This window comes from Grus americana, chromosome 6, assembly GCF_028858705.1.
Source record: "Grus americana isolate bGruAme1 chromosome 6, bGruAme1.mat, whole genome shotgun sequence".
NCBI lineage: Eukaryota > Metazoa > Chordata > Aves > Gruiformes > Gruidae > Grus > Grus americana.
This window is the reverse complement of record NC_072857.1, coordinates 18,169,607-18,196,597: the sequence shown is the minus strand read 5'-3', so window position 1 is coordinate 18,196,597 and position 26,991 is coordinate 18,169,607. Positions and strand designations below refer to the sequence as shown.

The 26,991-nt window shown below is 61.6% G+C and overlaps 4 protein-coding genes across 10 annotated transcripts; 2 read left to right on the top strand and 2 right to left on the bottom strand.

Annotated features, from left to right (window-relative positions):
* Positions 1-22: 22 nt before the first annotated feature.
* On the bottom strand, positions 23-2,636 carry STK16 (serine/threonine kinase 16). The gene is made up of 7 exons (XM_054829062.1): positions 2,503-2,636; positions 1,506-1,725; positions 1,293-1,426; positions 1,095-1,215; positions 919-1,014; positions 728-849; positions 23-639 (listed from the first exon to the last, which is right to left on the bottom strand). The coding sequence occupies exons 1-7, from the start codon at positions 2,586-2,588 to the stop codon at positions 501-503; spliced, it is 918 nt and encodes a 305-aa protein (XP_054685037.1). The 5' UTR covers positions 2,589-2,636; the 3' UTR covers positions 23-500.
* Positions 2,637-3,229: 593 nt separating this feature from the next.
* On the top strand, positions 3,230-8,933 carry GLB1L (galactosidase beta 1 like). Its single transcript, XM_054829060.1, has 16 exons — positions 3,230-3,543; positions 4,056-4,228; positions 4,561-4,711; positions 4,952-5,012; positions 5,288-5,382; positions 5,715-5,940; positions 6,021-6,079; positions 6,238-6,359; positions 6,572-6,612; positions 6,895-7,013; positions 7,156-7,230; positions 7,309-7,398; positions 7,537-7,650; positions 7,921-8,052; positions 8,407-8,622; positions 8,697-8,933. Exons 1-16 carry the CDS (start codon positions 3,499-3,501, stop codon positions 8,913-8,915), a joined length of 1,938 nt encoding a protein of 645 aa, XP_054685035.1. The 5' UTR covers positions 3,230-3,498; the 3' UTR covers positions 8,916-8,933.
* Positions 8,934-9,069: 136 nt separating this feature from the next.
* Positions 9,070-16,247, bottom strand: ANKZF1 (ankyrin repeat and zinc finger peptidyl tRNA hydrolase 1). 7 transcript variants are annotated; one of them, XM_054829055.1, is made up of 16 exons: positions 16,198-16,247; positions 15,732-15,866; positions 15,356-15,456; positions 14,838-14,940; positions 14,262-14,446; positions 13,867-13,982; positions 13,436-13,589; positions 12,988-13,210; positions 12,690-12,791; positions 12,309-12,485; positions 12,078-12,194; positions 11,384-11,657; positions 10,798-10,909; positions 10,514-10,681; positions 10,328-10,398; positions 9,070-9,793 (listed from the first exon to the last, which is right to left on the bottom strand). In XM_054829055.1, the coding sequence occupies exons 2-16, from the start codon at positions 15,856-15,858 to the stop codon at positions 9,673-9,675; spliced, it is 2,151 nt and encodes a 716-aa protein (XP_054685030.1). In that variant the 5' UTR covers positions 15,859-15,866; positions 16,198-16,247; the 3' UTR covers positions 9,070-9,672. The 7 variants fall into 7 exon arrangements, with proteins under 7 accessions (XP_054685030.1, XP_054685033.1, XP_054685031.1 ...); XM_054829058.1 differs by having other exon boundaries at positions 15,732-15,863; XM_054829056.1 differs by lacking the exon at positions 16,198-16,247 and adding an exon at positions 16,118-16,175.
* Positions 16,248-16,374: 127 nt separating this feature from the next.
* On the top strand, positions 16,375-26,771 carry ATG9A (autophagy related 9A). The gene is made up of 14 exons (XM_054829051.1): positions 16,375-16,542; positions 16,854-16,897; positions 18,255-18,319; positions 18,617-18,778; positions 18,882-19,023; positions 19,967-20,715; positions 21,053-21,206; positions 21,430-21,609; positions 22,480-22,725; positions 23,027-23,247; positions 23,641-23,758; positions 23,953-24,175; positions 24,319-24,461; positions 24,546-26,771. The coding sequence occupies exons 1-14, from the start codon at positions 16,440-16,442 to the stop codon at positions 24,549-24,551; spliced, it is 2,556 nt and encodes an 851-aa protein (XP_054685026.1). The 5' UTR covers positions 16,375-16,439; the 3' UTR covers positions 24,552-26,771.
* Positions 26,772-26,991: the final 220 nt, after the last annotated feature.

Below are 26,991 nucleotides of genomic sequence, written 5' to 3'. Positions count from 1 at the left end.
GACAAGGACACGTCCACACCTCTGCAAGAACATCTTTTACTCCAAACAGAAGGCAACGTTGGTGCCGACAGCAGAGGCAGAGCGGGCGCCAGGACCCCCCGCCTTGCTCCAGCACCACACAGGGACCCCGACTGCAGCTCTGCCCTGGGCAGGAGTGACCCTCCTGGGGTGCAGAGCTGAGGGACCGTGGCTGCCGTCACCCGGGGGGGGTCCCACAGCATCCTCCTCTGCAAACCCCGGGGGAGGCAGCAGCCAGCAGGGGCCCAGTGTTTAGCAGCAGGTCACACGTCCACAGTCCTGGGACACAAACCAAGTCCCAGGCAGCAGCATCCAGGGCACAGACCACTCCAAATCCAACACACCTCCGGCACAGAGCAGCAGCTCTCCCCCGACTGCAGCAATCCCCTCTGCAACGGCTCCACGGGGCAGCAGGGACGAGGGCAGCTGCTTTTCCCCTGGCTCGGCCTCGGGGCACGTTGCTGCCGCAGTGTGGGACAGGCTCAGATCTGCGTGGTGTCCTGGCCTGCCGGCGCTGGCTGCAGCCCCTCCAGCTGATGGAGGACATCATTTATGCTGGGTCGCTCCTGGGGGTTCACCGTCATCATGGAGGAGAGCAGGCGCTGCAAGGCAGCTGAGTACCTGGAGGAAAGATGGCAAGGGGAGGGTCTGTGTGGGACACAGCACAGGGGGCTGGCCGGGAGCAGGGTCACCCTCCCCAGTCCCTCACCTAGTCGTGGGGGGCATGGCGATGGGGTTCTGCACCGCGAGAGCCACGCTGTCGCCCTTCTGGAAGATGGCGTCGTAGGGGCCCTCCCCAAACATCATGCAGTACAGCACGCAGCCTAGGGACTGGAGCACAGCGGGGTCAGGGCAGCCCCGCAGTGGTGGGTCAGGAGCTGGGGGTGGGCAGATCCTTACCCAGATATCTGTGCGCTCGTCTATGATGCACTGGCTCGGCACCGTGAAGAGCTCAGGGGCACGGTAGGAGATGGTGCAGCGTTGGGCGGCCCAGTCCTGCGGAGAGGAGAGTGAGGGTGGGGATGAAGGGCGTGGGGCAGGAACAGACTGGTGTGGTGATGTCCCAGGGCACCCACCTGCACGGCCATGGCCTCCCGAGAGCTGTTTACTTCAATGCGAGCTCGGTTCATGGAGCCCAGGTCCATCAGCACGGGCTGGTCGTCCTCATCCAGCAGCACGTTGGTAGGCTTGAGGTCCCTGCAGAGATGGATGTCACCAAGCACCCGCCGGGCCCCCTGCCAGCCCCCCCCCCACTAGGGCTCCCAGCCCCCCACCTGTGAGCATAGCCCTTGCTGTGTATGGCTTGCAGCCCACGGCAGATGCCATGGAGGATGAGGAGGATTCGCTGCTCTGGCATGAATGTCCCTTTCTCTCGTAGCGCTTCCACCTCACTCCAGAGGGTCCCCCCCTGGCAAACACAAGAAGCCAGTTGCCACTGCCACTCCTGGCAGCAAGGGATTAGGGGTGGCTGGGGGAGCCCCCCTCACCTTCACATAGGGCAGGAGGAGCCAGGCTTCGTGCTTGGCACCCTTCTCCACCATGCAGTGGGCCACCAGGCGCAGGATGTTGGGGTGGTCGAAGAGGCCATGCATTTCCACCTCGTGCAGGGCAGCCTGGCGGTCCTCCTTGTCGTGGCACAGGATGCGCTTCAGGGCGTAGAAGTGCCCATCTCGCAGCCCCTCCACCAGGTCCACGTAGCTGAAGCCCCTGCAAAGAGCCGAGCTCGGTGTGGGCTGGGTGTCCCACTGCTGCAGCACCCATGTTGAGGTCTTGTGCCCAGCTTCAATTGTGAGCACCCAGGGGAGGAGGGCAGAGGACAGGGCTGCCTGCATCCCCCTCCACGGGAACCCCCAGGCATGCATGTTCCCCCCACCTCGGGGGCACCTGCCAGGCACCCAAAACATCCCCCTTCTGCATGAACAACTCCACTGGCCCAATCACCCCCACTCTTGTGGGTCCAAGCACTCACTCCTGGGCATGACCAACCCCTGCCACTCAGCATGAGAATCCTCTTCCATGCACATGCACCCCCTATGCTCAAGCATCTCCTCCCACCATGCCCAAGTATCTCCCCCATGCCCAAACACCCCCTGTGCTCAAGCTCTCTCCACCATGCCCGAGCACCCCCCACACACCCAAGAGCACCCCAAGTCTGAGCATCACCCCCATGCCTGAGCATCCCTCCATGCCTGAGCATCCCCTATGCCTGACCATCAACCCCATGCCGAGCAGGCCCCCATGCACAAGCACTCCCGTGCCCGAGCATCCCCCCATGCCTGAGAATTCTCCCCATGCCCAAGCATCCCCCGCAGGCACAAACACCCCCCCATGCCCAAGCACCCCCCATGTCCGAGCATCCCCCCCATGCCCGAGCATCCCCCCCCCCCCCCGAGAACCCCTTATGCCCAAGCATCCCCCGTGCCCGTAGACCCCCCCGCCCGAGCCCCCCCCCAAGCCCCCCCCGTGCCCCAGTCCCCTGCGGACCCCTCTGCCAGGCGGTGGAGCAGGAGGTACCGCACTCCCCCCAGGCTGACGGTGCCGCGGGAACAGACGCACAGCGCCTGCCCCATCGCCCGCCCGCGTCATCGCCCACCGCCGCGCGTCACCCATTGCGTCACCGGCCGCGTCACCCATCGGGCGGGGCGTTGCAGCCTTCCCGGTTCCCGGTGCCGCCGTGGCGGTGATTTCACGCTCCCTCCTCCGGAGCGGGCGGGCTGCGGGTGGAGGCGAGCGGGTTGGGGCGCAGCGCCGAGCCCCGGGCTCGCCCCACCTTGTGACCGGGGTGGAACGCGGTGTCCCCGGCGCGGTGGCGTCCCCCGGCTGCGAGCCGTGGCGGTGGCAGCGGCAGCCCCGCCGCTCCCCGGAGCTGGCCCCGGTGAGCCAAGCCCCTCGCCCGGGCGGGCAGGTCGGCGGTGCAGGAACAGAGATGGCGAGGCCACCCCAGCAGGGCTGATCCCCGAGGGCATCACCTCCTTGCCCTGAGCTGTGACACCTCCGCAGCCCCCCTGTCACCAGCTCTGTCGCCAGAGGCCTCGGTACAGGCACGTTTTCCTCTCCTTCATCTACCGGAGCTATAACTGGGGTTTCCATCACCACCTCTGATGAAACAAGTGGGCTGAGCTCCCTCGAAGCCATTTTGTCTGGTGGTGACACTTTGATGAGGCTCCTTGTCCCTCTGTGTGTGTCACCCACCACCCTGGGGGGCACTGGGATGTGTCCCGCTGGCTTGAGCGGTGGTGTGCTGCCTGCATCCCGTGATGGGTGGGCTTTAGGGATGATGCGTGGCTGGCCAAGGCGCGGCGGGGGAACAGAGCCGCCAACCCCCTAACCCACATCGCCCCCAGCAACTGTGCTGCTGATCCAGCTGCCTGCACTTAGGACCCGGAGGAAGCGCCTGGCGCTGGTGGAGAAGGATCATGTGATTGTGGTGTCCACCCCCACTTCATCCCCCGCCCCAGGCTTGCCGAGCGCCCAACGAGGATGGCTCTCATCCTGCTGCTGGCAGTGGGGCTTCTGCACACGCAGGTTAGCAAACGCGGGTGGAAAGTTTGGGAGAAGCACATGGGGCTGAGCTGTGAAGGACCTGGCGGGAACTGCTCTGGGATCTGCCTTGCTTTCCTCCCCCTTGTTCCTGCTCTTCCTGCTATGGTTCCCTTCTGCTGCAGCCCATGTCCCGCCCCAGTTTCCCGCTTGCACTCCCAGTTTCCCGCTTGCACTCCCAGTTCCCTGCCTGCCCTCCCAACACCCGTCCCCAGCAGCACCCGTCCCCTAAAATGCCACCAGCTCAGCTGCAGGGTGTTTAATTAGCAGGGCGGGGGGGGGCATCAGGCGATGCAAATGGCTGCTCTGCTTATCCCTCCTGTTCTCGGGACAGCCTGGTGCCTGCCTTGTCCCTGCACCAAGGATGGGGAGCGTGCCCCCGGGATGGTCCCTCCCAGGAACCAGCCCTCGTCAGTCCCTGTCCCAGGGAGCGTGGGAGGGGGTGGCTGGGCTTGGGGAGAGTCTGCAGCCCCCCCAGCACTGCCCCTGTCCCACAGGCTTCCCCCCCAGCACGCTCCTTCCAGCTGGATTACGAGGAGGACTGCTTCCGCAAGGATGGTGCCCCTTTCCGCTACATCTCAGGCAGCATCCACTACGCCCGTGTCCCGCGCCCTGCCTGGAGGGACCGGCTCCTCAAGATGTACATGAGCGGGCTCAACGCTGTGCAGGTGTAAGCGACAGGGGCAGCCCTGACAGCGCACAGCCCGCAGCCACTATGGCTCCTCAGGGTCTCTGGGGTCCCCGAAGTAGGGGCAGAGGCAAGGGTGTTGCCTGATCACAGGGAGCAGGTACCAGCCCTTGCACTGGGCTGACTGTGACCCCCAGAATGCTCCTGCCAAACACAAACATGAGCCTGGGCTAGTCCCAGTCCAGCCCCAGTTGCCATCCTCAGCTCAGGCTGGAGGCCAGTTCCAAGGAGCAGAGGGACCAGCCTGTGAGACAGCTCCCTGTTGTACCAGGATGCCCTTAGCCTCGGCATGCTGATGTCCTCTCTCGCCCCAGCTATGTCCCCTGGAACTACCACGAGCCGCTGCCGGGGGTTTATGACTTTGCTGGGGACCGGGATGTGGAAGCCTTCCTGGATCTGACAGCCGAGTTGGGGCTTCTGGTGATCCTGCGGCCGGGGCCCTACATCTGTGCGGAGTGGGAGATGGTGAGTCCCAGCCCCCCCGGCCTGGCATGGGGGGGTGACGGGTGGCCTGGAAGGGCACAGCAGGGTTGGCCCTTCTGGCTGGCACGCTGACCCTGGTGCCACGCCAGCCAGGCTGCCACCCCGTGGCACACACCGCTCCAGCACCGAGTGTTAGCATTGCGCTGGCTGGGTTTCAACTGTGCCAGTCCAGGCTGCTGAGCAGTTTGTGTGCCTCCCTCTCTGCTGTGCGTGTTTCTCCAGGGTGGCCTGCCTGCATGGCTGCTGTGGAAACCAGACATCGTCCTGCGCTCCTCTGACCCTGGTGAGCCTTGGTATGGGGCTCTGGCCATGGTGTCCTTACAGGCTGGTGCCAGTCCTGGCATGCTGATCTCTCTCCACGCACCTGGAAGCCCCACATGTGTGGTCTCTCCCATCCTCTTCTCCATCTTTTGCAAGCTCCATTGTTTGTCCTTCACGGCTGCTTCCCCACCGTGCTCAGCACTGCCCCATCTCTTCCATCCTCCTCCTGGCAGGGCTGGTTGTGAGTGGGCTGGGGTGAACACTGTGGCCAGGCTGAGCTGCCCTCTCTCTCCCCAGCCTACCTGGCAGCTGTGGACTCCTGGCTCCACGTCCTGCTACCCAAGGTCAAGCCACGGCTGTACCAGAATGGAGGGAACATCATCAGCGTGCAGGTAGGGTGTTGTGGGAGCCGGCCCCTGATCTGCTCTGTGTAATGTTTGGGTGTGCCCCAGAAATCCCCCTGCACCCCCTACATCGTGCCCTCATCCAGCACAGCTCTCAGATAAACCCAGGTCCAGTGGTCGGGAGGGATTTATCTCGACGGGCTGCGACTCTGGGGTACCTGCCACCACCCCGGTTGTGGTTTGAGGGACACTGGCAGAGCTGGGGGGCACGGTGGGGCTGGAAGGTCAGTCTTGGGATGCACCTGGGGGCTGTGACGACATCTGATGATGTCGGGAGGGAAGGGGGGAGCTGGTTCCTTGTGCCTGCTCCCTGGCTGTAGCCCTGCCGCATGCACGCTGGGTGCCGGCCCCTGCCCTGCTCCCAGGTGGAGAATGAATATGGAAGCTACTACGCCTGCGACTATGAGTACCTGCGGCACCTGCTGGGCTCCTTCCGGGCACTGCTGGGGAGCGACGTGCTGCTCTTCACCACCGACAGCACACGGGTGGAGGAGCTGCGTTGCGGCACGCTGCAGGGCCTCTATGCCACCATTGACTTTGGGCCAGGTACCCCTATGGGGAAGGAGGAGAGAGGATAGGAGTCCCAGCTCCTTCCTGCTCCAACCTACCTCCTGCCACCTCTACAGACTCCAACGTGACGGAGGCGTTTGGTGCCCAGCGCCAGGTTGAGCCGAAGGGGCCCCTGGTGAGCGTGGCGTGGGTACCGTGGTGGGGAATGACCCGCGATGGTTTTGGGGAGGTAGGGGGGCTGGGGCCAGGCTGCAGGTGAGCAGGGGAGATGTGGCTGACAGAGGGGTGCCAGAGCCCCAGCTCCGGGCAGGTGACGGTCCCTTTCTCCCCCAGGTGAACTCTGAGTACTACACGGGCTGGCTGGACTACTGGGGGGAGGCGCACGCCAGCACTAGCTCGGCGCAGGTGGCCCGGGGGCTGGAGGACATGCTGCAGCTGGGAGCCAGCGTTAACATGCAAGTAGTCAGCTGGCAGCGGGCACAGCCGGGGGGGTGATGCCCTCCCATCTGTCAGCATTGGAGTGGGCATCGCCACTTGCCTTCGTCCTGCAGGGCTTGGGGCAGGGGGAGGCAGGCAGGGCTGGGACTGCAGGTGCAGCAGGCAGCGCCTGGTGAGCCCCCACGGGGTCTGTGGGGGTGCTGATGGGGCTCTCTGGGGTGTCCCATAGGTACATGTTCCACGGGGGGACAAACTTTGCCTACTGGAGCGGTGAGTAGGGCCCTGCCCTGGGGAGGGGGGGCACACTGCGGGGCTGGGGGTGCTTTCCTTGGCAATCCCTGAGGAGCCTGTTTCACGCTCCTGTTCTGTCCCACGGGGCAGGCTGACACATACCCAAGGGCCCCTGAACCCAAGCTTGTCCCCCCCACCGGGGACTCCTTTTGTCCCAGGGTCCTGCCCCCCCCATTGCATTGCAGCCAGCCTGGGGCTGGGTTCCATGCCCTGAGCTCTGTCAGAGCCCCTTCCTCCAGCTCCCATCGCTTCCCTGGCCAGGTGCTGACTTCAAAGATCAGTACAAACCAGTGACCACCAGCTACGACTATGATGCTCCCCTCTCAGAGGCAGGAGACCCCACCGAGAAGCTGTTTGCCATCCGCACGGTCATCAGCAAGGTGCTGAGCCCGGCGGGAGGAGGGGGACAGTACTGGGCACCACTGCCTGTGGCAGGGAAGAAGGGGGACACAGAGGGACTTGGCAGGGCAGGGGACATCTCCCTGCTTGCCCCGGGGGGGCAGCTGATGGTTTGCTGTTTAGTTCCAGCCCCTGCCAGTCGGTCCGATGCCACCTGCCACCCCCAAGTATACCTACGGCTGGGTGGCCCTGCAGAAGGTGAGTGCCTGCCCCAAGGGCTGTGCTGCCCCTGCCTGGCACTGCCCGGCTGCCCCGCTCCCATCCCTCTCTTTACAGTATGCTGATCTCCTGGATGTCTTGGATGTACTGTGCCCCTCTGGGCCCATCCAGAGCCAGTTCCCCCTCACCTTTGAGGCCATAAAGCAGGTGAGGGGCTGGGTGCAGTGAGGGACACCGGGGGAGACACTCCTAAGTTTGTCTGCCCTGCCCTGGCTCTGGGGTGGAGGAGCGGAGCTCATCTCCAGCCCTGTTTCCCTTCCTGAGTCGCTCTGCTGTGTCCTGCAGACCCATGGCTTTGTGGTGTACCGCACACAGCTGCCCTGGGATGTCCCGGACCTGGCCACGCTGGGTGCTCCTCCCCACAGCATCTGCGACCGCGGCTACGTGATGCTGCAGAAGGTGAGGCTGCGGGAGCACACCCATCCCTGGCCCAGTGCTCGGGAGGGCTGTGGGACCTGCTGGCAGCAGGGCCGTGCCATGACAGGGTCTTGGGGACAGCCAGCATGCTGAGAGCTTGTGGGGTAGCCCTCTGGCCCAAATTTGCCCCTTTTAAGGGGCAGAGGGCAGCCCTGGGCTAGCACTGGGGGGATGCTATGCTGCAGGCTGCCAGCAGCGATCGGGGTGGTGGGAAGTGGGCATGGGGCAGCAGCGCTGACCCTGTGGCTGCAGGAGTACAGGGGGACGCTGGAGCGGGATGGGCAGACAACACTGCCTGTGACGGGCAGGGCAGGGGACACCCTGGACGTACTCCTGGAGAACATGGGCAGGATCAGCTTCGGGGCCAACGTCAGTGACTTCAAGGTGAGGGAAGAGGGTCCTGGGGCTCTGGAGGAGTGGCCTGGGCGCCTGCATGGCCAAACGCCCCCTCTCCTGCCACCCACGACAGACCCCAGCCACGGCAGAGCCACCCCCATACCTGCTCCCTGGTTAATCTCACCCCATCCCCTGGCAAACCTGCCAGGACCAGGATAAGGCTGCGTGACTGGCATCCCTTTCTCCCACTTATGCCACCATGGCGGCCAGGGCAGTGCACCCCCTCGGAGGGGATCCCATCCCGCCTTTGTTGCTGTGAGGGGAACGTGCCCTGGGGAAGCCAAGCATCCTCCTGCCCAGGGCAGACCCTGCTGCCTCATTTTCTCCCCTGCTCTATCTCAGGGCTTGCTGGGGAACCTCTCCTTGGACTCCAGCCCTCTCAGCAACTGGCTGATCTACCCCCTGGCCATAGACAGTGCCATCCAGCAGGGCTGGCCCCACACTGCCCTGCCGAAATCGAGCAGCAGTGGCAAATCAGGGCCAGCCTTCTACACCGGGACCTTTGAGACCCCTGGCATTGCCTGGGACACCTTCGTGAAGTTCCCAGGTTGGAGCAAGGTAAGGTGGTGCATAGCTGGGAGAGGGGATGAGGGTGGCGAGGGGCACAGCTCAGTCCCATCTCCATCTTCCAGGGCCAGCTGTGGATAAACGGCTTCAACCTGGGCCGGTACTGGCCCTGCCGTGGCCCTCAGCAGACCCTCTTTGTGCCCGGCTCAGTGCTGCATGTTGGCCGCCCCAACAACATCACAGTTCTGGAGCTGGAGGGGGCACCCCCTGTCCCCCTCCTGCTCTTCCTCGACCAACCCCTTTTCAACAAGACCCTCAGCTGCAGCACCGTGGCCGCAGAATAAACGCAAGGCTGCCAGGCACCGGCACTGCCTCTCACTGTGGCTACAGAGATGGCAGGGGGCTGGTGAAGCACAGGGGCCAGGGCAGGGGCTGCAGGGCACTAGGAAAGGGGCACCTGTCCTGGCACAGACATCCAGACCTCCTGCCCTCCTCTGGGGCCACGCAGGGCCTGTGCTAAGGAGAAAGAGGCTCAGAATTGAACTTGTTTTGCACATTAATCCCAAATAGTTCCAATGCTCATGCTGATGCCCTCCACATCTAGGGGGTCAAGGCACCTCTTTATTGACAATGCAGGCAGAGGAGGTAGGTGCTAACACGATATGGCTGAGACACTGATGGCATCCAGGAGGCGAGAGGGCACAGCACAGCCCAGCCCAGAGGGTGCCCACAGGCATGGCTGCAGGTAGCTCAGGGCTGGGGGGTCCAGATATGTCAGGATCTGTCCCACCGCCACGGGCAGCAGCCTGGAGGTAGCCACGAGAAAAGCTGGCAGCAAGGCTCCTCAGCTGGAGCTGTGCCACGGAGCAGTCCTGGCCCTTCACACTAGGATGTAGGGACCTCCTGGTTGTAGTGTCCCCAGAGTCACCACCCAGAGTGATGCTCTTGCCCCGAGCCCTGCCAGAGTTGTCCCTGAGAGTGACATGGCCAGCTCAGTCCCTCCGACCAGCACTGCTCCACAGGCTGTCCCTCGCTGTGCAGCCAGTGCTCAGCCATCTCCCCACCGTATTGGTCCTTGGCAGGTGGCAGCAGTCCCCAGCCTTACGTGTGGCTGGCCCGGGCCCGGCGGTGGGTTTGCAGGCAAGCCGTGGAGCAGAAGGAGAAGTCGAGGTAATGGAAAGGGATCCTGCCCAGCAAGGACTCTCCACAATGCCAGCAGCGGCTGCAGGAAAGAGCAGAGGTGGCCCTGAGTGAAGGGGATGCTTGCAAGAGAGTTAGAGGAGCAGAGAGGAGTCACCGTCTGGGCTGTGACGGGCAACAGCAGCAGCACAAGGGAGCTGGGGCTCCTCTGATCCCGCAGGGCTCACCCAGGACACACTCCCAGGAGGGTGTGTTGCATGGGGCGAGGCACCGCGAGGCAGGCTGATCAGGGGGGAATTCAGTCCCGCAGGGGGTTGTAAAGTCCCTACCCAGATCAGCATGGGCAGGGAAGGGACATGGGATACAGGGGCAGGGACAGAGGAGTGGCTGGGGGATCGGTTTGCCATAGATCTGGCTGCAAGTGGACCAAGTTGTCCTTTCCAAAATATATCAGGGGGGCAGGGGGAAAGAGAATGCTTTTAGACAGGCACTGCTGGGAATCGAGTGGACAGGAATAGCTTTAGACTGGAAATGAGAACTGGAGCAAGAAGGGCAGGGAACAGCTGTGCCTATGTGGGAGAGTTTGTCTGCAGGGCTGTGCTGTTGGGGCTGTTACCTGATGTTGCCAAGAGTTGTGCCGGCATCCTGCAGCTGCACAGCCAGCCTCTGCTCGGCAGCCAGGGCCCTCTGGGGAGCAGAGACACAGCTCAGCCCCCCCAGCCCCTGGGAGGGGCTGTGCCGAGCCCACCACATCAGCACTGCCCCAGCCAGTCTGGATCCCCTTCCCCATTCACGGCCTCACCTTCTCCCTGTCGGACAGGGCTGCGAACCGCTGCTTCTCTCCCTGCTCCTGCTCCCAGCGCTGCCGCTCCTCCCGCTGCGCCTGCTCCCGCTGCTTTCGCTGGGCCTTCTGTGCCCGCTTCTTCTCCAGCTTCTTGGCCTCCATCTCCTGTGTCAGGGGCCCAGGCACCTGCAGGCAGAGGGCAGTCAGCATCTCCCACTGAACAAAGGCATGAGTGGGCGAGGGGCACTTTGCTCTGGGGTCCCCCAGCCCCCAGAAGGCAAGGGCAGAGGACAGGTGCCCACCTTGGCACGGCCGTAGTCGTACTTGTCTGGATGGTCCACCATGAACTTGCGGAAGGCGTTGCGGGTCGGTTTGTCAGCAGAGACGCAGTAGGGTGTCCTGTCTTGCTTGTCTCTGCAAGACAAGGGTGACCAGCTCACCCTGCCGTCTTATTGCCTCTGTCCCACTGGGCTGTGAGCCCAGCGACTCCCCACAGATGCGCAACAGGTACCACGGGCCAGGGTATCGCAGCCAAGGAGGGGAAAGTTGTTTATCCCTACACCAAAATATCCCAAATCCTCCCCTTCTTGCATCTCAAATGCCCTGCAAAGGGTGGTCTCATCCCTACCCTCTGAACTGCCTACCCATAAACCTGGGAGCACTTTGGGGCAGTGCCTGCCTGCCACTGTGCCAGACCAGGCAGGCACAGAGAACGGTGGTTCAGCTCTTAAGCCTCCCATAACAAACCCAGGCATCCTGGCTGGGAGAGACTAACCCTGGCTGTCCCAGGACAAAGCTGGCACCAGTCTCCTGTGGCTGAGACACGAGTTGCTGAGATTCTACAGCAGGGGCAGTGCTCATCAACTGCTGGGCACCCTGCGGCCATACCTTAGAGCAGGGTCCGCTCCTGCCTCCAGCAGCAGGCGCACAGCCTCAGCCTTCCCCGCACGTGCTGCCACGTGAAGCAGGGTGCAGCCGCGCTCATCCACGGGCTGGTTGAGCAGGGAGCAGGGCATATCCAGGGGCTGTGCGCCCTCCCCATCCTCGCTGTCCCCCAGCAGGACCCCACTCTCTGGCACACCCAGGAGGTGCCACAGCGTCCCCATATCCCCTGTTTTGCAGGCGGTGAACAGAGCGTCGCGGAGCTGGGTCTGAGGGTCTCCTATGGGGGAAGAACAGGAGGGGAGTCTGATGGCTGCCTGGGCAGAGCGGTGCTCTGGTCTGACTAGGAAACACACACGGCACAGTTAAAGCACCGTCCTGCCAGCTGGATTTGGGCTCTGCAGGATCTCCAGCACCTTCAGAGTCTGTGACAATGTGCCGAGGCATTGCTGGGCACTGCTGGCAGCAGCCGAGCCCTCTCCTGAGATGAGACCCACTCCAATCCCCCCCCAACACGTCAGGTGCTGCCTGCCCCCCAGTTCAGAGCTACTGCTCCGAACACGCAGCTCACTCGAAGGCATGTGGCTGCACTACAGCCATCCCACACCTGGCTGCTCTGCGCATCTGCACAATACCCCACTGCAAAGCAACCAGCAAACAGGGCAGGCATCCACCTGGCCCAGCTCCTGACCCCAGTTACCTCCGTTGCCCCAGGGAGGGGGCTCAGCCCCGGCCTTCCCTTGCAGCTCCGTCACCAGCTCCAGGCTGGGCTGCCCACACTGGGTACCACGGCATCCTGTATCTTCAGCACGGGGCGCTGTGTAGGGAGCACGTGGTGAGGAAGAGGGCCAGGGCCAGCCTGCACCCCAGGCATGGCAATCCCTTCTCCAACACCTTCCCACACTGTCCCCAGACAGTTCTTACCCCTCACCTTTCTCCACCTTTTTGTCCCTCTTTTTCCTCCTTTTGCGGTTTCGCTTGGGCATCACTTCAAACTCCCGGAGGTCCAAGGTCCCCAGTGTCACTTCCACAGTCTCCAGTTCCCCTGCAGGGCTTTCATCCTCCTCTTCCTCCTCCTCCTCTGGGGCTGAGGGGGTTAAGACAGGGGCTGAGGCCCCACACACAGTACAAATCACTCAGGGCCCTCAGCCAAGCACACCCTGCCCTTCTCCTGCCCAGCACAAGGCCATGCTCTGCAGATCCCCGCTGTGGTGCCAGGCCCTGTCACAGGGCTGCAAATCTGGTCCTATGCCGTAACACCAGATCCCTCCTGCTTGCTCAGAGCCACATCTCCCTTCGGGGCTCAACTCACCACTTGTGTCCTCCTGCGGGGGATCCATCTCAGCTTTCCACCGCCTCTTCTGCCAGCCCTTCTGGGGGAACCCAGTGATGTCCTCCAGTGGTGTGTCCTTCCCTAGGCAGCAAGGGTGCTAATGTCATTGCCTGGGGACAGGGAGCACCCCGTGTCTCCAGGGACTGAGGACTGGAGAGCTAGCACCTCAACCCCATAGGGCAGCATCCCCCGACACGTGTGGGATTACACAAGGGACCATGTCACCCCACCTGCTCTGACCCACAGGCACTGGGGCACCAGGGCTGGGCTGACTCACCATACACCTGCAGGCTGGCCAATGTGGTGTGGACTCGTATCACCTCTCGCAGAGTGGCCCTGCGGGTGCTGAGGGGGATGTGGCAGACACGAGGGTCGCCTCGGGCAAGGGGTGGGTTCTTGCCACCAAAAAGCAGCGCCCGGTTGTGGCGCGGGGCCCGAAGGAAGATGCGCTGAGCTTCATTCAGGTGCTGGGCCCAGGCTGCCAGCAGGTCCTGAATATCCTGGGGACAAAGGAGAGGCACCACGGGGTCCTGAGCTCACTGTGTGGACACAGGCAGGTCTGGAGCAGGGACAGACCCAGGACAGAGCAGCCTCAATTGGGTCCTGACCCCCTTCTGGAGCTCACACCCCACCCATGGCCCTCAGCAGCAGAACGGCACCACCCCACGGAGCCAGCCACGACCACGTCTCCCTGCCAAGAGATCCAGCATTGTGTCCAGCCCCACCTTGAACAGCGCGGCCTCGTTGTAACGCCGCAGGGAGGCTCCGGCCGACCTGGGTGCTGACCCTGGGGTCTGGGCATCCCGTAGGCCCTGGGCTGTGCCCCGACGAGCTCGCACCGTGTAGCGGTGGAAGGTCTTGTGCTCCTGCACCTGGGGGCTGTCGAGAGGAGCATGCATAAGCAACAGGGCCCCATGCACAGAGAAGAGGTGAGCTGATGTTCCCTGGGGCCCCGGAGGGCTTGTTGCTTGCCCCTAGGGCCCCAAAGATTAACTCTTGCAGCGCAACTGGGCTCAGTCAGTCTCAGGCAAAGACTAGGAGCTGCGGATGCCCAGGGTGTGGTAAGCACTGTGACAGAGAGTAGGGAGGGGATGGCCATCCAATGGCTAGCCCCACTTGTCTGTGCCCAACCCCAGCTCTGTCCCCCTGTACTCACCCCCGGAACACAGCTCCTGCGAAGTGCCCGCCACCCATCATCAGCACAACCCAGCAGGTGCTCGCACCAAGGCTCTGCAGTGACGCTGTCAGCTCTGCTGGCTCCTCACTGCCACCCTGAGACACAGACACCCCTGCTAGCACCCACAGGATCACCTTGTTACCTCTTCCTGTCCCCTGGGACAGAGACCAGCCCCTCTGCTGGCACCAGAAGCAGGTTTCCAGGAGCACCCCGGAGCCAAAAACCAGGCCACCAGCAAGCCTGGGGCTCTGACCTGGCACCAGAGACCACCCTTCCCGTCACAGGATGTGGGGGACTGTCAGACAGATGTCTACACCCCCGCACCACCCACCTTCTCTGGGGCCCCTCACCCAACAAGATGGGCCGTGACTTGCCTTCCCGGTGCCCAGTACGCAGCGGTAGGCAGAGATGAGCTGGCCCTTCGCGTTGCGGAGCAGCACCTTGTGAGAGCAGGGAATCGGGGGGGGCCCAGTGCTGTCGCTGGCAGAGGGCAGCACCTCTGACTCACTGCTTACATCAGAGCTATCTGAATCAGACCCTGAGATGCTGGAAACATCACCTTCAAGGGAAAGAAAATGGAGCAGTGGAACAGGAAAAAGTTTAATCAACAGCCTCCCCAAAACTTTGCAGGTGACTCTCAAGGGCCAGCCCACGACCCCAGAAATGTCCTGTCCAATACCCGACATATCACAAGGGGGCTGGGGAGATAGGTGTTTGGGGCTCTGGACCGCCAGGTATGCATAGGTAGGGCTCAGGCAGAACACCTCCTTCTCCCCATAACAAGTCATCAGGGCTCAGGAGCAGAGCTGGACTCCCAGGAGGTCCCATGGGGCAGAAAAAAGCAACTCAGAGCTGGCAGGGGCAGCTGGGGGCTTTATCCCTGGACAGAACAGCCCCAGTGAGGCCACTGACGGTCTCTGGGCTCCACTGGCGGCAGCCCCGTTCCTCACCTGCACGGGTCTTCTCCTCAAATGCTTCTACCGGCAGCGTCCGGCGCCCCAGGAGTCGCTGCTTCAAGTTGAAGCGGTGCCAGTCGAGACGGTAGTGCTCAGTCTGTGCAAGAAAGAGGTATGAGCCGGCAGGGTCTTGGTGGTCCATGGAAACCCCTGTCACCAAAGGCCCCGAGGTGACAGACCCCAAGGTCACAGACCCCGAGGGCTGAACTAATGCCGGGACCCTGCAGTGATCCTGACTGGAAGGACCACGGTACATTAAGGAGTTAGCCACGTAACAGCTATAACGTGGACAGGCACAGGCCTGTGCTGCATGTACTGAGCTGCAGTAAGTGGCATTTTAAGCACTAATATCCAGGGTCTGAGTGCCAGATCCCAACAGGACGTGGGCAGCAGAGCTCCAGGAAGCAGCCAGCACTGGGCTGCACCGTGCTGGGGCTGAGCCTCCACAGCAGGACCCCACCAGCCACGCTGGCCCCGCTCACACCTCACACCGGCCGCTTGGCCCCACTCACCTGCTCCTCCCGGCTGCCGAACACCTGCCCGCAGGTCAAGCAGCACATCCGCCCCGGCACCTCGGGGACCCCCTGGGCCTTCTCCTCACTGCTGGGTTTCTCTGGAAGAAGAAGAAAGGGCTGTGCACAGGTTGCACTGCGAGGGGCAGGGCCTCCTGGGCCTCCTCTCGGCCACCCACAGAACCCGACGGCTGCAGAAGGAGCTTTGGGGTGACACAGAGGAAAGCCCATTTACCCACCCGCCAGGCAGCTCCCATGGCCAAGCTCCAGGGCGGCCACCCGAGCCGTGCTGGGGACAGAGCTCCTTCTTCGTGGCTTGGGGCTGGCGGATGCGACCTTGGCCAAATGCCCCCCACCCCCGCGGAGCCCCACGCACCGTGGGTCGCTGGTGCTTGCTCGGCAGCCCACGCATCCGCAGCAACTCCGGTGACGAGGGTCAGCCCGTGCAAGAGTACGGGGTCCTGGGCGGCCTCGAAAACCGACGTGTTCTCCGGGGCCGGCATCGCTCCTGCTGCCGGCGGAGGGGACAGCGCCTGAGAGACGGGCCCGGCCCCGGAGGCGACGGGAACCGCCCGCGGGTGACCGGACGGAGCCCCGCTCATCCCCGGGGTCCCTTTCCTCGCCTGCCTCGCGTCCGCCCGGGGTCCCCGCCACACGGGCCCGCCCCTCTCCCCCCGCCCGAGCCCTCCCGCGGCCGGGACCCCCCCGCGGCCGCTGCCCCCGAGACCCCTCCTTACGCCGTTACTCCCCCGAGGCCGTTACCCCCGCGATCTCCCCCCCGAAGCTGCTACCCCCATCATTCTCCACCCGGCAGTAACGGGGGCGCGCGCACCGGTACTCACGTGCGGCCACTGCCGCCCCGGCCCGGAAGCGCCCCTCAGCTGCCGTACGTCACATCCTTCCTGTTTACGGGACGCCGCTAGGCTCAGCCCGGCCTCCCGCTCTCCCGCCTTCCCATTGGTCGTCCCTCATCCCGCCCCGCGACTGCCATTGGGCCTTGCGGCCGCCAGTCGCGGGGCAGGGGCCGAGCGGGCCGGGGCCGGGGCCGGGGCCGGGGCCGGGGCCGGTGGCGGGGGGCCCCGCCATGGCCCATTTCGAGACGCAGTACCAGCGCCTGGAGAGCTCCTCCACCGAGTCCCCTCCCGGCGGCGGCGACCTGCTCGTCCATGTCCCCGAGGGCGCCAAGTGTGAGCGGCAACACCGGCACCGGGGGTTGGGGCCTGGCCGTAGGCGGCCTGAGCCTGAGGGGAGCGGGGTGGGGAAGCGTGAGGACGCGGCGGCCTTGGGGACCGGCGGTGTCCGGGCTGCGGGGGGAAGATCCGGGCCGGTCCAAGTGTCTGGGGACGGAGGAAGCAGCCAGGGAGCGAGGGGAGAGCCCGGGCACCGAGGGGAGCCGGGGCGGGGGCTGTGGGGTCGGTCTGGGGCCTTGGGGGGCCCGGGACAGGGGGGAAGGGCTGGGTGTGCCGGAGGGCCCCTCACCCTGCGCTTCTTCCTTCAGCTCCGTGGCATCACATCGAGAACCTGGACCTCTTCTTCTCTCGCATATCCTTTTATGCGGTGGGGTTCAGGTGGGGCGCACCCCACCACCTCTGGAGCCTCTGTGCTGGTGGAAACAGTGGGTTTGGTGTAACTCGGAGCTGGGGTGGTGCCTGCCCCTTCCCATAGGACACCACGCGGCTCCAGGGGGGCTGGGGGATGGCAGAACACCTGTAGCTGTGGGGTGCTGTCACCCGACACTGAGGGGACAGACAGGTTCTTTCAGGGATCCTTGGCAGAGTGATGACAGAGTTGTAGTTACAATCAAAGCTTTATTCCCTTAACAGGATTTTATGATTAGCATAGCATAGAATTTATAATCAGGATAGCACAGGATTTCTGTAAGTAGAATCAGCATAGTATAATTTTGTAAGTAGTGTAGTACAAAATTTTATAGCACTGCTTAGCTTATGGTTTCTTGTCACCTGGATTCTCTGCAGTTTGGGTCAGATCTTAATATATGATTTGCTGTATCAGTATAACAATCATAATCTAGACTCAAAAATCATGTAAAAGCATACGGGTCACTCAGTCCTCAGAGGAAGCAGATGATGATGGAGGCAGCCTTAGCCACTGGGGAGTCCCGGATCTCACTGTCCAGCAGCAGCTCTGGTCCAAGTTCCCACTTAGGACTTGTAACTCCTTGTTTCTGTGGACAGTGCTCTGTGTGCTGTTATGCTTCCCTGTTCTGTGACAGGGTCATCACCGCCACAGGGTTGGACGGGTGCCTGGCACCTTCAAGGCCAGTAAGGAAGGGAGTAGTTGGCCTGATGCCCAGGAATCCTGAGGCCAGTAGAGAGGGGAAGAAGGAATCTGTTTGGTTTGTCTACTTGGTTCACAGCACCTTCAGGGCCTGATAATGAGGATATGTGGATACGTGACCTGCTCAGTCACAGAGAATGGCTGCTTGCCTTATAAAATGGCGTTAGTTATGCTAACCACATAACCAGGGGTCAGGAGCAAGGGGTACTGGTCACATGTGCTGGGGGTATTAAGTGCATTTTTGTCTGTCTCTGCGTTGTCCTGCCCTGCCCACCGTTGTGCAGCCTGAGGGCACGCTGAGTTTCTGCTCTCTGCTGGGACAGAGGCCCCTCTGGGTGTTGGGTGGGGGAAGAAAGGAGCTTGGATGGAGTCAAGTCCTCTTATCCTGACCGTGTTTTACTTGGGCAGAGTGTGTTTCCCTGCAGTGGAGAACCAGCTTGCTGATGACTAGGGGTGGGAGGGGTTTTCAATGGGTGGTGGAGGGAGACTTGGCTGGGGAGCTGCGGATGCCAGTGGGACTCTGGTATCTGCAGATGGGCCTCTCCATCCTTCGTCAGAGGGAAGGAGTCTCCAGACTGTTCTCCTTGACTGTAGCTTTCACGTCTATAACCTGCATCAGAAGAATGGCTTCACCTGCATGCTCATTGGAGAGATCTTTGAGCTCATGTAAGTGCAGGTTCCCCCTCTGTTGTGGCTGTCACAGCTGCTGGGGAACAGCCACAGAAATCTGCCAGACTCCTGCAGCTGGGTGGGTGGGAGGGTTCCCCTTACAGTTGTTCCGTCTCCCCTTTGTTAGGGTTTTCTGTGCCCCAAACCTGCATTCCACTTTGAAGAACCGGTGCTCTTGAGCTTTCCTGCCGCCATGGCTGTGGGAATGCATCTCCATGATGCGTGACCTCGCCTGCTTTGTGTTTTGGGGGGCAGACAGGCGATTCCCTCACGCCTGCTCCCTTTTTTTTACAGGCAGTTCATCTTTGTGGTGGCGTTCACCACCTTTCTTATCAGCTGCGTTGATTATGACATCCTTTTTGCCAACAAAGCAGTAAATCACAGCCAGCATCCCACTGAGCCAATCAAGGTGACTCTGCCAGATGCCTTCTTGCCTCCAAATGTCTGCAGTGCAAGGTAGGGGCAGTGGAGGGCATGTTAGCCACTGCTCTTGCTTTCTCAGGTACTTTGGGCACCTGCCTGGGCCTGTCTCTCACTACTTGCCTCTTCTTGCTTGCAGAATCCAGGCAAACAGCTTCCTTATCTGCATCCTGGTGATAGCTGGGGTTTTCTGGATCCACCGACTCGTCAAATTTATCTACAATATTTGCTGCTACTGGGAGATTCACTCTTTCTACATCAATGCCCTCAAAATCCCCATGGTAAGTAGTTGGGTCAAGGGCCGTGTGCGGGGCTGCTAAGGGAGGCGGGAGGCATTTGCTGAGTGGTGAGAAGCAGCTCATCTTCACTCCTCTCTGGAGCCACCTTCTCCAGACCTGTACTGAGCGCTCTTCCCTCTGCTCCGTAACCACGTGGGTCTCCTTTCAGCCTCTCCTCCAGCAGCCAACTTACTGCGTGTTAACCCCTCTCTGCCCAGTCTGCCTCTCTGCCTGCTAGCACACACCTCTGCAATCTGCCACCCAATACGTTTAGTCTTTGATGATGGCCTTTTCTGTGATGCCTTGCAACAGAGAAGGCATAAGTAAGGATATTGTTGTACCTCCCTGGATTGTGGACAACATCATCTTCCTTGTTTACTGCGGGGGGGAAACTGAGGCATGGAGCTGCCTAGTTGGTGAAGGCCACGCTGGAGATCGGTGTGTCAAAGATCAGGCTTGAGGCTTGCATGTATATCCTAGTCCAGAGTCTTTGCTCTGATGGACAACGTCAAAAGGTGTGTGCGCATCCTTTGAGGAGAGACCGTGTCTTGAGAAAGGTGGAGTGAGCCAAGAGGCTTGGTTTGTCCCCAGCTTTTCTACTGGCTCCCTCTGGGATGCTGCTTAGGTCCCTTCCCCTGTTCATGTCTCCCTGCTGACTCCAAATGGCAGCTCTGGGAGGACCCATGGGAGCCTGGAGCTGTGTTCATGCCTCCAAGGCAGCTGGCGTGTGAGTGTCAGGGACGCAGTCACCTGCACTAACCTAGGGGTAAAGGGCAGCAGGGCAAGATATGGGGTTTGCTCGCTGCGGGGAGGTGCCTTTTGTCCTGGTGTTGCGTGTGCCTCGTCAGCACCCCGAGGCGTGTGCTGGGACCTGCTGTTAGGGCTCAGCCCAGCCTCTGTCCCTGGGCGTATCCTGCCCCTAACCTTGCTGCTTGCCCCCTTCCAGTCCACCCTGCCGTACTACACCTGGCAGGAGGTGCAGGCCCGCATCGTACAGATCCAGAAGGAGCACCAGATCTGCATCCACAAGAAGGAGCTGACGGAGCTGGACATCTACCACCGCATCCTCCGCTTTAAGAACTACATGGTGGCCATGGTGAACAAGTCGCTGCTGCCCATCCGCTTCCGCCTGCCCCTGCTGGGAGATACCGTCTTCTACACGCGGGGGCTCAAGTACAACTTTGAGCTCATCTTCTTCTGGGGGCCCGGCTCCCTCTTTGAGAATGAGTGGAGCCTGAAGGCTGAGTACAAGCGGGCTGGGAACCGCCTGGAACTGGCTGAGAAGCTCAGCACTCGCATCCTGTGGATTGGCATTGCTAACTTCCTCCTCTGCCCCCTCATCCTCATCTGGCAGATCCTCTATGCCTTCTTCAGCTACACAGAGATCCTGAAGCGGGAGCCGGGCAGCCTGGGTGCCCGCTGCTGGTCTCTCTATGGCCGCTGTTACCTCCGTCACTTCAACGAGCTGGACCATGAACTGCACTCACGCCTCAGCAAGGGGTACAAGCCAGCTTCCAAGTACATGAACTGCTTTATGTCCCCGCTTCTCACCATTGTGGCCAAGAACGTGGCTTTCTTTGCTGGCTCCATCCTGGCTGTGCTCATTGCTCTCACCATCTACGATGAGGATGTGCTGGCAGTTGAGCACGTCCTGACCACGGTCACCCTGCTCGGGGTGGGCATCACAGTGTGCAGGTGAGGTGGGTCTGTGCTGCCCCCGTGCTCCTGGCAGTGTTGTGGGGAGCAGTGGGGCTGACAACCATCTATGCAAAGGTGCTCTTTGGGTGTGAGTGGACGTGAATCTGCCCAGGTGAAGGACACGGCTGGGGAGAGTCCAGGCAGGCAGGAAAAGGGGGTAGTGGTGATCTTGAGTGCAGTGGTTGTATGATATGAGGGCTGGGCTGGCAGGAAGGTTTGGGTTGGGCATGAAGGCTACAGGCAGACCTGCGATATGGGCCGGTCACCTTGCCTTCCCAGGATGAGATCTCCCAGGACCTGACGTGTGATGCTGTGATGTTTCCCTGTCCTACAGGTCTTTCATCCCCGACCAGCACCTGGTGTTTTGCCCAGAGCAGCTGCTGCGAGTCATCCTGGCACACATCCACTACATGCCTGACCACTGGCAGGGCAATGCCCACCGCTACGAGACCAGGGACGAGTTTGCCCAGCTCTTCCAGTACAAAGCGGTGAGCTTGGCTTGCAAGGGGCGGGGATGGGGACTCACCCCCACCCCTGCAAGAGGGAGAAGGTGCCAGAGAGCTGAGCAGCTCCTGGGCTGGCAGAGGAACAAGGCAGCTGTCTCAGAGACACCCTGCCCCAGAAGACGGGCTGGAGCTGGTTGCTGGCTTTGGGATTGTGGTTTTTTTGACATCCTCAAGCTTGCGCTGAGCCTGTCATCTCTGTGCTCAGGTCTTCATCCTGGAGGAGCTCCTGAGTCCCATCATCACGCCCCTGATCCTCATCGTCTGCCTGCGGCCCAAGTCCTTGGACATCGTTGACTTCTTCCGCAACTTCACTGTGGAGGTGGTGGGTGTGGGCGACACCTGCTCCTTTGCCCAGATGGACGTGCGCCAGCATGGCCACCCAGCGGTAGGTCCCATGGGTGACGGGAGAGCAGCCTGGGCTTCCCACCAGCATGTCTCATCCTTTAGACCCATGAGAGGCCATAACTTGCCACTCCTGGCTGCCCACAGCCCAGCCATCTGCCTCTCTGCTGGGTGTCTGGGGCTGCCAATACAGGTCACCAGCCCCAGAAGGCTCTTGTCACCCAGCTGCCATTATTTAACCTGATGTTTTGTGAACCAGACTTTGTCATTTCTTTATTTGATGTCCTTGCCTGTCTTCACTACCAACAGTCCTGTGTCCTCAAGGGAGAGGAATGGGGGTATTTGGGCATTTAGAAAGCGTGAGCCCTGAGAACTGACTTAAAGAAGCTGGGCAGCTTGTGCTCAGGAGAGAGGCAGCCTCGGGCAGATGGGAAACATTTTCCATTATGTAAAATCTAGTGCAGAGGGAAAAGAGAATCCATCTATTTCCTGTGCCTGGGAAATTACGTTACTTGTCAGGAAAGACTCCCTAGCGACAGGGTCATGAAGTCGGGAGGGGGTGGACTCACTGTGGCAGGAAGCTTTTAAGGACAGTCATTTGTTAGCTGCAGTCGCTCCCGCTGTGAGCTGGAGAGTGCAGGATGAGGCTTTCAGTTCTGTATTTTGTGACTAGTCCCTGTCTCTCCGGTTCCCTTGCAGCGATGCATGTTCTGGGGTGGAGGTGGAAGACTCTGTGCTTGCCGCTTCTTCCCCAGGTTGTGAGGGCTCAAGTAGTGTGGGGCTTTTGGTGTAGTGCCTGCTACATGTGGAACTGTGGCTGTTGCATGCTTTGCCCAGACTGATTGCAGGATTCCCAGGCCCGACGGGGGTGTAAAGCAGATCCTGTCCCTCATTACCTGTCTGTGCTCTGCAGTGGATGTCAGCAGGAAAGACGGAGGCCTCCGTTTACCAGCAGGCTGAGGACGGCAAGACGGAGCTGTCCCTCATGCACTTTGCCATCACGAACCCCAAGTGGCAGCCACCCCGTGAGAGCACAGCCTTCATCGGCTTCCTGAAGGAGCGGGTGCACCGGGACAGCAGCATGGCACTAGCTCAGCAGGCTATGCTCCCTGAAAACGCCCTTTTCAGCTCCATCCAGTCCCTGCAGTCGGAGTCAGAGGTGCCCAAGCTTGGGGGGGATACGGGGTGTTCTTGAGGTGCTTGCTGGGTGCTGGCAAACTGATAATCAGGCCATCTGGGCAAATTGGCCTTGCCTGGGCTGTATCTGGGGATGCAGATGTGAGAGATCAGCACTAGTTGGGATGCTTCTGGGTTTCTAGAGAAGGCACCAGGCTGTCCTCAGGTCCTGTGAGGTGGGAGAGGGGCTGGGAGAGCTGGGGTGCCTCAGTTGTATGTTGCTGGTGGGAATCAGGCCTCCAAGTCTGTAGAGGACGGTGATTCTCTCCTTTTCAACTCTGCAGCCTCACAGCCTGATTGCCAACGTGATAGCAGGCTCCTCGGCACTGGGCTTCCACGTGGGCCGGGACGGGCAGGCCTCCCGCCATCTCTCCGAAGTGGCCTCGGCCCTGCATTCCTTCTCCCCGCTCCAGTCTGCCCAGCAGCCTCCCAGTGGCTTCCAGACGGCAGGAAGGGATGGAGAGGGAGCTCAGCCTCGCGGTGCCAGTGCCATGACAGCTTCTGGGTAAGCTGCAGGCTCAGGACGGGCAGCCAGTCACCTTGCAAATTCCTTTACCCCTTGCCCAGTTGCCATCCCATTGTCCTATGTGCACGGTGGCATTTGTCTTTGGGGCCAGCTTAAGCACCTGGGCCTAATTCTGCCGTCCCAGGCTGCAAAGGACAGTGTTGGGTTTCTGGTGTTCTCCTGTAGGTATCACAGTGGTGAGAAACCCCCAGTAGGGAAGAGGCAGCACCATAGAAGGGCTGGTCACCTTGTGCATCTGGGGAGGTGCTACAGAGGGCCTGTTCCTACCCAGCCCAGGAGTGGATCCCTGCAAGCCTGACATTAGAGTGGGGAGGGGCTGGGCGGTGTGGGGGGCACCTGGGCAGCAAACACCACTTGTGTGTCCCATGGCAGTGCCGATGCAAGGACCGTGAGCTCAGGGAGCAGCGCCTGGGAGGGTCAGCTGCAGAGCATGATCCTGTCAGAGTACGCCTCCACCGAGATGAGTCTCCACGCACTCTACATGCATGAGGTGAGCAGCCTGGAGCTGGGCTGGCCAGAGGGGTGTGGAGCCAGACAGATGGAACTGGGGTGCCCTGTCTGGAGTGACTGGGATACCAGTGTGAGTGAGAGCTGAGACCAGTGTGTGCACAGTGCTGGGGAGAGGGTGTGTTCGAGCGTCTGTGCTTTCCTGCACAGCTGACTCACTCATGTTTTGGCCTGCAGTTGCACAAGCAACACGCCCAGCTGGAGCCCGAGCGGCACACTTGGCACCGACGAGAGAGTGACGAGAGTGGGGAGAGTGCCCATGAGGAGCTGGATGCTCAGCGGGGTGGTCCCGTCCCCATCCCTCGCTCTGCCAGCTACCCCTTCTCCTCGCCACGGCAGCCTGCCGAGGAGACGGCCACGCTGCAGACAGGCTTCCAGCGGCGATACGGTGGCATCACAGGTACGGGAGCCAGGGCAGAGGTCTGAGTTCTGGGTCAGATCCCCATATGTAATGCCCTGTATGCACTGGCATGAGCAGCCTGCCTGCCCCTGAAGATTGACAGTCCCCCAGGTAGCTAATCTTCCTCCTTGCCTGTCCTGCAGACCCAGGCACAGTACACAGAGCCCCTTCGCACTTCTCCCGTCTCCCTCTGGGAGGCTGGGCTGAGGATGGGCAGTCTGCGAGACACCCAGAGCCTGTGCCAGAGGAGAGCTCAGAGGATGAGCTTCCGCCGCAGATCCACAAGGTAGGGGTGAAGGCTGTGGCTGGAAGGGGAAACGTGTATCTGGGATGGTCCCGATAGGTGCCACATCCCCTCTCTGTCTTGCAGGTATAGCCTTGTAGACTGGGGATCTCGTGGGGGTTGCAGACTGGGAGCTGCCCGGGCAGCAGGATGTGGCGTCAGCCTGACTCTTCTCCCGTCCTGAGTGGACAGGACAGTCCCAGGCTCCATTTTGCTGCCATCAATTGCCGAAGAGACAAAACTGCCAGGCCAGCGGCTTTGCGGTGGCACTTTGTGTCCAGCCGTGCGTCAAGTCAATGCCACTCTGACTCTTGTGGGGTGAATGAGTGTGTGAGTACATACATGTGTCTGTGTTCACATCTGTGTCGTCTGTGTTGGAGGATTGCTGCAGAGCCTGTGAAAGCTGATGTGATGGGACTAGCAGTGGGGAGCTGTGGACTGGTTTGGCGGTGGCAGCAGCAGCTGCTGTTTGAAGGGATGTGAGATGGCACCAGCTGCAGATGTCCGCCCGGAGCTGGGACCTGCTTCCAAAATGAAGGCAGGAGCTGTTGAGGGGGGTCTAGCTCAGCCTGTAGCACCACACCTGCCCTGCCTGCAGCCCTGGGGAGGTGCCTGGGACCATGTTTGCCCTCCTGAAGAGGACCGGTGTTGTGCCCTTCAGCCCAGAGCAGGACAGCAGTGGGACAGTCTCTCACCCCTCTGCCCAGCACCTTGCAGAGGGATGGGCCCTGACTGCTGCTGGTGTGGGTAGGGGTGGGATCTAGAGCTGGTGGAAACAGCTCTGGCTGGGATCTGGGGATGCTGCAGCTCTTCCCCAGCTCTCACGACAGCTGGCCCATCCCCTGCACACAAGGAGCGGTCGGTGGGGTGGAAGTCCTGGGTCCCTGATGTCCCTCCCAGCTGGCAGGCTGCATGCCGTACCTCTGGGCTAGGGCAGTAGCATCCTTCCCCCCTGTACGCCACCCATGGGATGCAGGCTGCTAGTGGGCCCTCCTGCAGTGCCAAAGAGACCCCAGGTGGGGCAGCCCGCTGTCTCCCATGAGTGCTCGCAGCCCCCTCAGCACCCGCCCTGAAGGTCTTGTGCTCTGTGTATTGGTTCCCTTCCTTCAGGCATGATAAAGGCCTTTTCCCCATGCCTGGGCTGTGGTGTATCGGGTCTGTCTCCTGATGTGGCTGTTTCTGTGGTATCGGGCCTTTCCTGTTCTCCAAGCAAAGGCTTCGGTGCCTCTTGCATCTCACCTGGGGGCTCCAAGCTCGTCCTTCCCTCCTGAAACTATCCTTTTGCTTGCAACGTGGCTTTGGCTGCTGTGGAGACCATGTACCAAGCAGCTGGCTCGTGCCTTAGGGGGCAAGGAGGGGTGCCCTGAACCCAGAGAAGAGAGGCAGACCCCAGCCCAGCCCTGGGGTGGTGGTGGTGAATCAGGATCCCGGCTGTGCAGCATCCCCTCATCGTTCTGGTTTCCCTCTCCTCTTTTCCAGTGGCAGCTTGTGAGGATCTTCACCCCACCAACCCCTGCCAGGCTTTGCTTTCCTTTGCCTCTGGCAGAGGCTGCATGCTTTTGCCATACCCTCTGCCAGCACCACAGGCTCTGCTCTGCCATCCCTGGAGTCCAGGGCTGCCTCTCTTCCCTATTGGGGTTATCGCCCTCTGCCCTTTGAGCCTGGGCTGGGCACATGCTGATGAGCCGGCTGCTCCCAGCACTGCAGGAGTGTGCACACCCCAGGTAGCCAGGGCATGAGCAGGGCCAGGGTGCTGACGCAGGGGCTGGCTCTTTGGGGGTGGCAGGAGCCTGAGCCAGTCAGGAGGTCCGCAGACCTGGGTGCTGCTGGGGTCCTCCTGTGGAAGAGTGGCTGCAATGACCCTTGCAGCAGCTCCAGCTGGGGGCTGTGGGGGCATGGTGAAGGGAAACTGAAAGCAAGTTTCCTGGAAAGCTGAGCTTTCCAGTGCCTTCCCCTGGCACCCAGGCTGCCACCCTGCACAGAGGTGGCTGCAGGATGCCATGTCTGGGCTTCCTGGCGGACTTGCTGCTGATCTCTAAGCTGAGCAGCTGAAGGCTGGTAGTACCCTGGGGCGGGGGGGGAAAGTCTGGGCCTTTCCCTGGGCTGGCAGGAGGGATAGACTGGGCAGGAGCAGGCAGGAGTCCTTGCCGCATGTTGTGCTTGTGTCGTCATTGTCCCATGTGCATGGCGAGCCACTCTTCCTCATCTCCTCCCGAGGGGCGCAGGTACGGGGGTCCCTGGGGAGCGCGGTATCGCACCCCCGTGCCCTCGCTGTACAGCTGTATGGCTGTCTAATAAAGATGGGCTGTATCATCCCTGCCTGCCTCTGAGTCTCCCTTCACCCCACGGCACCGTGTGGCCCCCATGGACCTGGGGGACCGAGGAAGCCAGACGAGCTGGTGCCTGCGGCGGCGGCAGGAGGCTGCGAGATGCCTGCCGGCTGCTGCTGGCGGGCTGGGAGCTCCCCGAAGCTCAGTACCGGCCGGCCGGGCACCGCGGGGTGGGGGGGCAGGGGCTATATTTATCCCTGGGA

Bases quoted from the DNA above. Each gene is read 5' to 3' on its own strand.
- STK16 (XM_054829062.1), bottom strand. From the start codon at position 2,588: ATGGGGCAGGCGCTGTGCGTCTGTTCCCGCGGCACCGTCAGCCTGGGG. The intron at 1,427-1,505 runs GTGAGGGGGGCT...TGTGTTTGCCAG, and splicing joins TCCTCCTGCCCTATGTGAAG to GGGGGGACCCTCTGGAGTGA. The intron at 640-727 runs GTGAGGGACTGG...TCTTTCCTCCAG, and splicing joins GCCATGCCCCCCACGACTAG to GTACTCAGCTGCCTTGCAGC.
- GLB1L (XM_054829060.1), top strand. From the start codon at position 3,499: ATGGCTCTCATCCTGCTGCTGGCAGTGGGGCTTCTGCACACGCAG. The intron at 6,613-6,894 runs GTGAGTAGGGCC...TTCCCTGGCCAG, and splicing joins AAACTTTGCCTACTGGAGCG to GTGCTGACTTCAAAGATCAG. The intron at 7,399-7,536 runs GTGAGGGGCTGG...TGTGTCCTGCAG, and splicing joins CCTTTGAGGCCATAAAGCAG to ACCCATGGCTTTGTGGTGTA.
- ANKZF1 (XM_054829052.1), bottom strand. From the start codon at position 15,957: ATGAGCGGGGCTCCGTCCGGTCACCCGCGGGCGGTTCCCGTCGCCTCC. The intron at 14,447-14,837 runs GTGAGGAACGGG...TTTCCCTTGAAG, and splicing joins TGAGGAGAAGACCCGTGCAG to GTGATGTTTCCAGCATCTCA. The intron at 10,682-10,797 runs GTGGGCACCTGT...CTCTGCCTGCAG, and splicing joins ACGACTACGGCCGTGCCAAG to GTGCCTGGGCCCCTGACACA.
- ATG9A (XM_054829051.1), top strand. From the start codon at position 16,440: ATGGCCCATTTCGAGACGCAGTACCAGCGCCTGGAGAGCTCCTCCACC. The intron at 18,779-18,881 runs GTAGGGGCAGTG...TCTTGCTTGCAG, and splicing joins CCAAATGTCTGCAGTGCAAG to AATCCAGGCAAACAGCTTCC. The intron at 21,207-21,429 runs GTGAGCTTGGCT...CTCTGTGCTCAG, and splicing joins AGCTCTTCCAGTACAAAGCG to GTCTTCATCCTGGAGGAGCT.